At 42.5% G+C, this 12,689-nt stretch overlaps 1 protein-coding gene across 1 annotated transcript in view; it reads right to left on the bottom strand.

Moving 5' to 3' along the window:
• Positions 1 to 1,554: 1,554 nt before the first annotated feature.
• The window catches only part of LOC143766574 (uncharacterized), a 61,025-nt gene continuing 49,890 nt past the window's right edge, over positions 1,555 to 12,689 (bottom strand). The window contains exons 8-13 of the mRNA XM_077254349.1: positions 8,337 to 8,486; positions 8,031 to 8,207; positions 7,825 to 7,948; positions 7,644 to 7,741; positions 6,442 to 6,532; positions 1,555 to 4,295 (exon numbers count right to left, since the gene is read on the bottom strand). Coding sequence (XP_077110464.1) covers positions 1,762 to 4,295; positions 6,442 to 6,532; positions 7,644 to 7,741; positions 7,825 to 7,948; positions 8,031 to 8,207; positions 8,337 to 8,486 — 3,174 coding nt within the window. The 3' untranslated portion in view covers positions 1,555 to 1,761. The remainder of the gene's footprint in view (positions 4,296 to 6,441; positions 6,533 to 7,643; positions 7,742 to 7,824; positions 7,949 to 8,030; positions 8,208 to 8,336; positions 8,487 to 12,689) is intronic.

Raw genomic sequence — 12,689 nt, 5'->3', positions numbered from 1 at the left:
TAGTCCGTTAACGCCGCCATTACTTCCTATGGGTAGATGCATCGCTAGCGCACGTCCACAATGGGCGTGCGCTAGCGATGTGCCGTCATTGAGTGACGGACCCGAGAAGCGGGCTGCAGCGTTTACGGGTCCGTCACTGCTAGCGCAGATGGAGCTAGCATATGCTCCATCTGCGCTAGCGCTGTGCCAAAGTCAGCACTTGCGTTAGCGCAGTCCGTTAGCGTATGCGCTGAAAAGACTGCACTAATGCAATGTGAACCTAGCCTAACAACCTCACATGAATCCTGACACCGCAGAATTGGAGCTGTCAAAGTAGCTGTGTATGAGTATTTTTGTTTTAAACGAGGCCAAACATAAGGAATGACAAGTGTTGTCCTAGTAGTAAGACAACTGTTTAAGAAGTTACAATTTTTAGTTAAATATTTCCAACATTCTGAACATGAAAAAGGCTTCTCCCCTGTGCAACTTCTCTGATGTTTATTAACCTCTTTCTGACCTCGGACGGGACAGTACGTCCGAGGTCAGATACCGAGCTTTGATGCAGGGCTCCGGCGGTGAGCCCGCATCAAAGCCGGGACATGTCAGCTGTTTTGAACAGCTGACATGTGCCCGCAATAGCGGAGGGTGAAATCGCAATTCACCCGCCGCTATTAACTAGTTAAATGCCACTGTCAAACGCAGACAGCGGCATTTAACCGGCGCTTCCGGCCGGAAATGAGCGCATCGCTGACCCCCGTCACATGATCGAGGGTCAGCGATGCTTCTGAATAGTAACCATAGAGGTCCTTGAGACCTCTATAGTTACTGATCACCGGTAGCTGTGTCATAGCACACCTGCATTTCTGCTGCATAGCAGTGATCTGATGATCACTGCTATGTAGCAGAGACGATCGCGAGGTGCCAGCTTCTAGCCTCCTATGGAGGCTATTGAAGCATGGCAAAAGTAAAAAAAAAATGAAAAAAATAAAAAAAAATATAAAAAAAGTTTAAATCACCTCCCTTTTGCCCCATTCAAATAAATCAATAAAAAATTAATCAAACCTACACATATTTGGTATCGCCACGTTCAGAATCGCCCGATCTATCAATACAAAAAAGCATTAGGCTGATCGCTAAACAGGGTAGCGAGAAAAAAATTCGAAAACGCCAGAATTACAGTTTTTTGGTCGCCGCGACATTGCATTAAAATGCAATAACGGGCGATCAAAAGAACGTATCTGCACCGAAATGGTATCATTAAAAACGCCAGCTCGGCACACAAAAAATTAGCCCTCACCCGACCCCAGATCATGAACAATGGAGACGCTACAGGTATCGGAAAATGGCCAATTTTTTTCTTTTTTCTAGCAAAGTTTGGAATTTTTTTTTCACCACATAGATAAAAAATAACCTAGTCATGTTAGGTGTCTATGAACTCGTAATGACCTGGAGAATCACAATGGCAGGTCAGTTTTAGCATTTAATGAACCTAGCAAAAAAGCCAAACAAAAAAAAAGTGTGGGACTGCACTTTTTTTACAATTTCACCGCACTTGGAATTTTTTTCCCGTTTTCTAGTACACGACATGCTAAAACCAATGATGTTGTTCAAAAGTACAACTTGTTTCGCAAAAAATAAGCCCTGACATGGCCATATTGACGGAAAAATAAAAAAGTTATAGCTCTGGGAAGGAGGGGAGCGAAAAACGAACACGGAAAACCGGAAAATCCCAAGGTCATGAAGGGCTTAAAGAGATGAATTCAATGTAAAACATTTCCCACATTAGGAACAGGAAAAAGGCTTCTCCCCTGTGTGAATTCTTTGGTGCTTAACCAAATTTGATTTGTGTTTAAAACATTTCCCACATTCTAAACAGGAAAAAGGCTTCACTCCTGAGTGAGTTCTCTGGTGCGTAACCAAATTTGATTTGTGGTTAAAACATTTCCCACATTCTGAACATGAAAAAGGCTTCTCACCTGTGTGAGTTCTCTGGTGCTTAACCAAATCTGATTTGTGTTTAAAACATTTCCCACATTCTAAACAGGAAAAAGGCTTCACTCCTGAGTGAGTTCTCTGGTGCGTAACCAAATATGATTTGTAGTTAAAACATTTCCCACATTCTAAACAGGAAAAAGGCTTCACTCCTGTGTGAGTTCTCTGGTGCGAAACCAAAGCAGATTTCTCTTTAAAACATTTCCCACATTCTGAACATGAAAAAGGCTTCTCACCTGTGTGAGTTCTGTGGTGCTTAACCAAAGCTGATTTCTGTTGAAAACATTTCCCACATTCTGAACAGGAAAAAGGCTTCTCACCTGTGTGAGTTCTCTGGTGTTTAACCAAAGCTGATTTCTGTTTAAAACATTTCCCACATTCTGAACAGGAAAAAGGCTTCTCACCTGTGTGAGTTCTCTGGTGTGTAACCAAAGCTGATTTCTGTTGAAAACATTTCCCACATTCTGAACAGGAAAAAGGCTTCACTCCTGTGTGTAATCTCTGGTGGCTATCAAGATTCAATTTCCGATTAAAACATTTCCCACATTCTGAACATGAAAAAGGCTTCTCACCTGTGTGAGTTCTCTGGTGCTTAACCAAATCTGATTTGTGTTTAAAACATTTCCCACATTCTAAACAGGAAAAAGGCTTCACTCCTGAGTGAGTTCTCTGGTGCGTAACCAAATTTGATTTGCACTTAAAACATTTCCCACATTCTGAACAGGAAAAAGGCTTCTCTCCTGTGTGGGTTTTCTTGTGTGCAACTAAAGATGATTTCTGATTAAAACATTTCCCACATTCTGAACATGAAAAAGGCTTCTCACCTGTGTGAGTTCTCTGGTGCTTAACCAAATCTGATTTGTAGTTAAAACATTTCCCACATTCTAAACAGGAAAAAGGCTTCTCTCCTGTGTGAGTTCTCAGGTGCGAAACCAAATCTGATTTGTAGTTAAAACATTTCCCACATTCTAAACAGGAAAAAGGCTTCTCTCCTGTGTGAGTTCTCTGGTGCGAAACCAAAGCAGATTTCTGTTGAAAACATTTCCCACATTCTGAACATGAAAAAGGCTTCTCACCTGTGTGAGTTCTGTGGTGCTTAACCAAAGCTGATTTCTGTTGAAAACATTTCCCACATTCTGAACAGGAAAAAGGCTTCACTCCTGTGTGGGTTTTCTTGTGTGCAACCAAAGATGATTTCTGATTAAAATATTTCCCACATTCTGAACATGAAAAAGGCTTCTCACCTGTGTGAGTTCTCTGGTGCTTAACCAAATCTGATTTGTGGTTAAAACATTTCCCACACTCTGAACAGGAAAAAGGCTTCTCTCCTGTGTGTAATCTCTGGTGGCTATCAAGATTCACTTTCTGATTAAAACATTTCCCACATTCTGAACAGGAAAAAGGCTTCTCACCTGTGTGAGTTCTCTGGTGTGTAACCAAAGCTGATTTCTGTTGAAAACATTTCCCACATTCTGAACAGGAAAAAGGCTTCTCACCTGTGTGAGTTCTCTGGTGTGTAACCAAAGCTGATTTCTGTTGAAAACATTTCCCACATTCTGAACAGGAAAAAGGCTTCACTCCTGTGTGTAATCTCTGGTGGCTATCAAGATTCACTTTCCGATTAAAACATTTCCCACATTCTGAACATGAAAAAGGCTTCACTCCTGTGTGTAATCTCTGGTGGCTATCAAGATTCACTTTCCGATTAAAACATTTCCCACATTCTGAACATGAAAAAGGCTTCTCCCCTGTGTGAGTTATTTGGTGCTTAACCAAATCTGATTTGTGGTTAAAACATTTCCCACATACTGAACAGGAAAAAGGATTCTCTCCTGTGTGTAATCTCTGGTGGCTATCAAGATGCACTTTCCAATTAAAACATTTCCCACATTCTGAACATGAAAAAGGCTTCTCCCCTGTGTGAGTTCTTTGGTGTATAACAAGATTCCACTTCTGGTTAAAACATCTCCCACACTTGGAACAAGAAAATCTATTCTCTGCTGTGTGAATTTTTTGATGCTTAAGAAAAGATTCTTGGAGGGGAAAATGATTTCCATATTCTAAAAGTGAAAATGGTTTCTTTACTTCAGGACCAATTTGTTTTTTAATGCTTATTTTGTGACTTTGATTTTCCTTAGTAGTCGGTAATGAATCAGAAGACAGGACCTGTTTCAAAAGATCAGACGACAGATCTTTGCTGTGAAGGGATGATGGTATATCTGGAGTAATGGCATTCACTTCAATTGTATCCTGTGGGATCTCAAGATTATCTGATTTAAAAACTGAAGATGTCAGCAGCCCCTCTGATTGCCTGGTGCAGTCATCTGTTAAAAATAAAACCAATTAGTTTTCATAAAAAAAATCCTTGAATTTTACATATTTTAACATTTGTACGTAAACTATCCACAACATGACAAGTTATGTTGAATACGTAATTATTCACTAAGACAATGACAGCTCACAGTCTAATAGAAAACCTCATAGGATGAACCAGTAGAGCGTGGTGTTCAACTGTTTGTCCATTCTGCCGCCGAAATATAGAGTAAAAAGTCACCAAACAATGTTATGTTGAGGAAAATTACACCAATAAACCTTCTACTCATCTCCCAAAAAACCAATTCCATACTCAGGTCCATAATCTGTCAGTGAAAAACAGGTTTCTACATTACAAGTGGCTCAAAGGCTCTTGAAAAGCACCATGGCTTCAATACACCAATCCAGCAATATCCGCTCTCCCAAAGTCAAATTTTCCCCTCGCTTCTGAGCCTTGCAGTGTGCCCAAACCATATTTAGCATCCATGTATAAAGCACGTGTAAAGCGCCATGGAATAAATGGCGCTATAAAAATTAATAATGATAATAAATAATAAATTGCTATAGTGATAAGAACCCACTTAATTTACAATGTGTGTGTCTCCTGGAGCACAATCTGGGCACTGTGTGTGGGGTAATAAAATGGCATATTTGCAATTTTCAATCTCCAACATCCACTGCGTGCTAATTTCTGGAAAGTGGCTCTGGGGTCAACATAGTCACTACTACAATACATTAATCCCCTGAGGGTTATAATTTCCAAAATGAAGTCAATTTATGGGGATTTCTACTGCTCTGGTTTTCTGCCATTTTCTCATATTAGGGCTTCTGCATATGGTATGTCCTATCTCCTCTGGGATCTGCTGCTGTGATGTCTGGTTCTGTTACCAGGCATGACCTTATTCTTTCTACAGGAGGCACTGGTAAAAAGAGGAGACATCAAAACCAGAAGCTCTGGGCGACGCAGGCTCTGCCCTGCCACAAAGATTAGGGTACCTGGGATTTGTAGTGCCATCCAATCTGGCAGTACGGATGTGTGTTGTCCAGCTCCCTGCTCCAGCCAGTTGGAAAGCACCACACCCTCCTAAAGCTCGAAGCATATTGCTGGAAGCTGTCAGATACAGCCTTCTCCTCTGGTTAATTCCTCTGTGCTCCTCTCCAGGCTTGTTTATTTGTTTCCTGTTGTGACCTCGGCTCGCTTACTGACTACTCTTGTGTCTTCTGATTTTGTATTTTCTCTGCTCTCCTGGTACTGACCCGGTTACCTGACTATTCTTGCTACATCTCACATCACATAACATAAGGTAACACCATGGCCAAAGCCTAGGGGTCTCTGTCTGGCTAAGATCAGACCCAAGTAGAAGGGTTAAAGTATGATGAACAAGGCAATCCCTGGGATCTGTAAAATGGAGTAGATAGCGCCAAGTCCTTTCATGGTGGACATCTTTTGAGCTTCCAGGTGACCACGAACAGTGCCCCCAATGCATTGTATCCGCAAACTATTTCTGCAAGATCTGCAGTCAAATAGCTAAATAGCTTCTTAACCCTGCTATGTGCCCAGATAGTAGTGTACAATTGTATATAGGGTACTGTCACATTCAAGAGAAATTGGAAAATAATTTGTAAGGTCCATTTGTTTCCTATTATCCTTTTTGAAGAATTCCAAAGTTATCACTTCAAAGTGACACATCAGGTTCGAAAAATTGGGTCCTGATTAGGAACAAAAAAGGACTGCAGGAAGTGGTTAAGTCAGAGGATTTGAGCAGTAACTACTGTAGTCAAAAACTGTGACTAAAGACAATAACACATTTACTGAAATAATCAAACTCAACAGTCTTCATCAGTAATAAATGAGTAACTAGTGGTGAAACCTCTGGGGTAATTAGAGTATGGGGCTCTTTCAAGCTAAACTATTATAAGGACCAATGGTAGATGTCACATCAGTTTCAAGAAGAAATATTAGACATTCAAATACTTTTTTTTATAACAGTTTAGAGCTGATGTGTCAAAGTTTGGATGGAGGAGAATGTTGAGGTCTAGAGGCAAAATGGTGATCACACGATGGTGATACAACCGGGCTATACAACCGATAAAGCAGCCATAGCTGGTGACTAAGAAGAATCTGTGACTTCTCTGCATTTAGTGGATACTACTCACCTGGGTAGTCATATGTAGGAATCTCCTCTTTACACCGCTCATCACCCCTCATATATGTCTCTGTAGTATTAATATAGGTCAGATCTTCACCCTGAAACAAATATTGTAAAAGTCACAGACAGATGAAAAGAAAAGATAGTCACATCTATGATCAGCTCTAATCCTGCCATTAGTTCCGCCATCAGAGCATTACAGCCCTTACTGGCGAATAGGGCCTGGCGAGCAGAGGGGACCCGCAGCAGGTCACCTCTTCTCTTTGGGCCCCAGAGGCTCAACTGATCATGCATCGTCAGACGCACGGCAAGTTAAAATCTGTTGCTTTGCGGGAGATCATAAGCTGGCAGCTGATGTCAGAGGGCACGTTGCCGACGTATAATGACACTCACATATGATGGTACACACCTCAGATGTATCAGGTGGAGGACACCGCTGGACCTCAGCCAGGTCAGGATAAACTTTTTTTTTTGTAAAGCTGCAGTATGACGCTGCATTATACTACTATGGGGGTGCATTATACTACTATGGGGGTGCATTATACTATGAAGTGCATCATACCACTATGGGAGGGCATTATACTATGAGGTGCATTATACTATGAAGTGCATTATACCACTATGGGAGGGCATTATACTATGAAATGCATTATACTACTATGGAGGTGCATTATACTACTATGGGGGTGCATTATACTATGAAGTGCATCATACCACTATGGGGGTGCATTATACTATGAGGTGCATTATACTATGAAGTGCATTATACCACTATGGGAGGGCATTATACTATGAGATGCATTATACTACTATGGGGGTGCATTATACTATTATGGGGGTGCATTATAGTACTATAGAGGTGCATTATATTCCTAAGGGGATGCATTATTCAACTATATATAACTATGGGATGCATTATACAGATGCAGAGTTTTTCTATGAGTGGGCAGTGGTACTGTGGAAGGTTCGAGAGTTGGAGACGGAGCTGGGGGGGTGGTGTAGCCTGGGCAGAGTCCCAAGTGGGCCCGAAAGTTTTGCCAGTATGGGACACCGAAATTCCTGGTGGCAGCCCTGCCTGCCATCTGCACCGTTCTCATTACACAAGTATAAAATATATAATACTGGTGAATAAAACAAGACCGAGCACAAGACCTTCACAGCCGTCTACACATCAGAGGGGAGATCTCATGACACCTTCTCTCCATCTACCTGATGATCCTGAGGAACATTGGGATCTTCTTGTTTATAGTCCTGTGGAAGAAGAGGATTGGGACATCTCTCTGGTGTTGTCCTCCTACTGGATAGAACTGGAGGAAGCACATACAGGGACTGAATTCATTCTTTACCTACAGATAATTATAGGCCGTATGTATTTAGTCCTGTCTATTACCTGGTGATGTGAGGGGCTGGGGAACCTCCATTATGATGTCCTTGTATACATCTTTGTGTCCTGCTAAATACTCCCACTCCTCCATGGAGAAATAGACGGCGACATCCTGACACCTTATAGGAACCTGACACACACAATGATACCGTTATCCCCTGAAACCTTCACAGTGTTACTGTATAATGTCCCAGCATTCCCAGCAGTGTCACCTGTCCAGTCAGCAGCTCAATCATCTTGTAGGTGAGTTCTAGGATCTTCTGGTCAATGATGTCCTCATGTATCAGGTGAGGTGGAGTCCCCGTGACTGGGCTTAGGGGTCTTCCCAATCCCTCAGACACAGGGTCCTGACAGCGTTCACTAGAGGTCTTCTTCACTACTGTGTAATCCTGGTTATGGAGAGACAAATTCATAAATCTCACTACAGACATTTCCAGAGTCCTCACCTCTCCAGTTCTGCCCATCTGTTATTCCCATAGATAAGAATGATGTAATGTGATGTCATCAGAGTCTCTCACCTCTCCAGTAAGCCGGAAGAGGATCTCTAGGGTGAGGTGTAATATTCTCTCCACCATCTTGTATCTGTCCATATCCATCCTTAATGGGTAAATCAGGAAAATTCTCTTATATAGAAGATCTTCGCTGAGAGGATCCGATATTGTAGAGACCTAATTCAGAAGATAAGCCGATGTAACATCATAGAATCCTGTGTAATAATACAATTACTGGAGATAATAAGGGAAACACATGAGTGATTATTTTACAGTATTTAGTTTTCTTTACATCTACTAATAAAACCTATATACACGGCTCAAAAAAATAAAGGGAACACTAAAATACCACATCCTAGATATCAATGAATGAAATATTTCAGTTGCAAATTTTTATGCGTTACATAGTGGAATGTGTTGAGAACAATAAAACATAAAAATTATCAATGTAAATCAAAATGAATATTCCATGGAGGTCTGGATTTGGAATGATACTCAAAATCAAAGTGGAAAGTCAAATTACAGGCTGATCCAACTTCAGTGGAAATGCCTCAAGACAAGGAAATGATGTTCAGTTGTGTGTGTGTTGCCTCTATGTGCCTGTATGACCTCCCTACAAGCCTGGGCATACTTCTGATGAGGCGGCGAATGGTCTCCTGAGGGATCTCCTCCCAGACGTGGACTAAAGCATCCGCCAACTCCTGAACAGTCTGTTGTGCAACGTGACGTTGATGGATCGTGCAAGACATGATGTCCCAGATGTGTTCAATCAGATTCAGGTCTGGGGAACGGGCAGGCCAGTCCGTAGCTTCAATGCCTTCATCTTGCAGGAACTGCTGACACACTCCAGCCACATGAGGTCTGGCAATGTCCTGCATTAGGACGAACCCAGGCCCAACTGCACCAGCATATGGTCTCACAAGGGGTCTGAGGATCTCATCTCGGTACCTAATGACAGTCAGGCTACCTCTGGCAAGCACATGGAGGGCTATGTGGCCCTCCAAAGGAATGCCACCCCACACCATTACTGACCCACTGCCAAACCGGTCATGCTGAAGGTTGTTGCAGGCAGCAGATCGCTCTCCACGGCGGCTCTACACTCCTTCACGTCTGTCACATGTGCTCAGTGTGAACCTGCTTTCATCTGTGAAGAGCACAGGGCACCAGTGGCGAATGTGCCAATCCTGGTCTTCTGTGGCAAACGCCAATCTTCCTGCACTGTGTTGGGCTGTGAGCACAACCCATGAGGAAATCACAGCTAGAATAAGATTGTTCCAGTACAGAAAAATTGAACAAAGAAATTCACCGTGTAAAAACTGTACTTAAAAAGTTACCTTTAATTACGTCTTAACGCAGTAAGGTGATAACAAGAACCACTACCACCATTTTAACCCCTTCCCGACATGTGACGGAATAGTACGTCACATGTCGGGACCCCCGCTTTGATGTGCGCTCCGGCGGTGAGCGCACATCAAAGTCGCGACATGTCAGCTGTTTTTTACAGCTGACATGTGCGCGCAATAGCGGCGGGTGAAATCGCGATCACCCGCCGCTATTAACTAGTTAAATGCCGCTGTCAAACGCAGACAGCAGCATTTAACTACCGCATCCGGCCGTGCGGCCGGATATGAGCGCATCGCCGACCCCCGTCACATCACATGATCGGGGGTCGGCGATGCTCCTCCATTGTAACCATAGAGGTCCTTGAGACCTCTATGGTTACTGATTGCCGGTAGCTGTGAGAGCCACCCTGTGGTCGGCGCTCACAGCACACCTGCATTTCTGCTACATAACAGCGATCTGATGATCGCTGTTATGTAGCAGAGCCGATCGGGCTGTGCCTGCTTCTAGCCTCCCATGGAGGCTATAGAAGCATGGCAAAAGTAAAAAAAAAAAGTTTTTAAAAATGTGAAAAAAATAAAAAAAATATAAAAGTTTAAATCACCCCCCTTTCGCCCCAATCAAAATAAATCAATAAAAAAAACCCCCAACCTACACATATTTGGTATCGCCGCATTCAGAATCGCCCGATCTATCAATAAAAAAAACATTAACCTGATCGCTAAATGGCGTAATGAGAAAAAAAACTTAGAAACGCCAGATTTACGTTTTTTTGGTCGCCACGACATTGCATTAAAATGCAATAACGGGCGATCAAAAGAACGTATCTACACCGAAATGCGATCATTAAAAACGCCAGCTCGGCACGCAAAAAATAAGCCCTCAACCGACCCCAGATCACGAAAAATGGAGACGCTACGAGTATCGGAAAATGGCGCAATTTTGTTTTGTTTTGTTTTTTGCAAAGTTTGGAATTTTTTTTCACCACTTAGGTGAAAAATAACCTAGTCATGTTAGGTGTCTATGAACTCGTAGTGACCTGGAGAATCATAATGGCAGGTCAGTTTTAGCATTTAGTGAACCTAGCAAAATAGGCAAGCAAAAAACAAGTGTGGGATTGCACTTTTTTTGCAATTTCACTGCACTTGAAATTTTTTTCCCGTTTTCTAGTACACGTCATGCTAAAACCAATGATGTCGTTCAAAAGTACAACTCGTCCCGCAAAAAATAAGCCCTCACATGGCCAAATTGACGAAAAAATAAAAAAGTTATGGCTCTGGGAAGGAGGGGAGCGAAAAACGAAAACGGAAAAACGGAAAAAGCTCCGGGGGTGAAGGGGTTAAAGATACCAGGAGGTGCCTGTACCCATCACTAAACTGAACTGTTCCTACCTACCAGCGGAGGTTGGCACCCTACACCTGTGCAATGGCACCCCCGATCACTGGCGACTGTCCCTCCTACCCCTATTTAGCCCTGTGGGATGGGGAAAGGAATAGGAGTAGAGATATTGAAATGAGAGTTTGTTTGGACAGTATACCACAATTATAGTGATTGAAGAGATTGCTAAGACCGGCACAATAGCAACATGGATGAACATGCACCGTATCATGCAGCACACTATGAAGAGGTATCGTTTCCTTATGTATCTGAACTCCAAACCCTGCTATTGTGCCGGTCATAGCAATTTCTTCAGCAGCTAAGTAGTTTGTGTGTTTCAGAGCTCTGAGGTTTGTTTTTTTTTTTCATAACTTCTTGATTTGATGACATGTACCTGTTCTTTAACATGCAGCTGAGCCTTATCTGGTTTTGAATATTTTTGGGCTTATTGCTTAACCCCTTTCTGCCATCGGACGTACTGTCCCGTCCATGTGACCTGGGACTTAAAGGGACTGTCCTCCATAGTACACGCCTGCGTAAGGCAAGATTGCCTTGTGCAGGCATGTACTACAGAGGACAGAATGAACTTCAATCCAATATTGCAGCCAGCATGCAGCCAGCGGGTAAGGAAAGGGTGAATCAAACACCCAAAAACCCCGCCCCTATGGCTGAAGATTGTTCCCTCCAAATTCAGGTGACAGAGTCCCTTTAATTCCCATGGACGGGATAGTATGTCATACCCGATCAGCCGCGCTCACAGGGGGAGCACGGTTAATCACAGCCGAGTGTCAGCCGATTATCACAGCTGACATCCGGCACTGTGACCGCTCCTGGCACTTTAACCCCCGAAACACTGCGATTAAACATGATCACAGCGTTCCGGTGGCATAGGGAAGCATCACGCAGGGATGGGGCTCCCTGCGTGCTTCCCTGAGACCCTCGGAACAATGCGATGTGATCGCGCTGTTCCAAGGGTCTCCTTTGTAATCCTCACTGCAGACCCCGGATCCAAGATGGCCGAGGGGGTCCTTCCGGGTCCTGCAGGGAGGTTGGCTTGTGAGCAAAGTGTCAGATCAGCAATCTGATAATATATAGTGATGTCCCCTCGTGGGGCAAAGTAAAAAAAAGTTTAAAAAAAAAAAATTACACTGTAGAAATATTTTTAAAAAAAATCCTAAATAAAGAAAAAAAAATATTGTTCCAATAAATACATTTCTTTATGTAAATAAAAAATAAATAAAAGTACACCAGTATCGCCACTTCTGTAACGACCCGACCTATAAAACTGTCCCACTAGTTAACCCCTTCAGTGAACACCGTAATAAAAAAAAAAAAAACCACACGTGGCAAAACACGATGCTTTATCATACCGCCGAACAAAAAGTGGAAAAACACGCGGTCAAAAAGACAGATATAAATAAACATAGTACCGCTGAAAACGTCATCTTGTCCTGCCAAAAATCGAGCCACCATACAGCGTCATTAGCGAAACAAATAAAAAGTTATAGCCCTCAGAATAAAGTGATGCAAAAATTATTTTTTATATAAAATTGTTTTTATTGTATAAAAGCGCCAAAACATAAAAAAAGATATAAATGAGATATCGCTGTAATCGTACTGACCCGAAGAATAAAACTGCTTTATCAATTTTACCAAACGCAG

The sequence above is a fragment of the Ranitomeya variabilis genome, chromosome 4 (genome assembly GCF_051348905.1).
Source record: "Ranitomeya variabilis isolate aRanVar5 chromosome 4, aRanVar5.hap1, whole genome shotgun sequence".
Classification (NCBI taxonomy): Eukaryota; Metazoa; Chordata; class Amphibia; order Anura; family Dendrobatidae; genus Ranitomeya; species Ranitomeya variabilis.
Note: the sequence above shows the minus strand (reverse complement) of the source record. Positions and strands in the feature narration are given on the sequence as shown.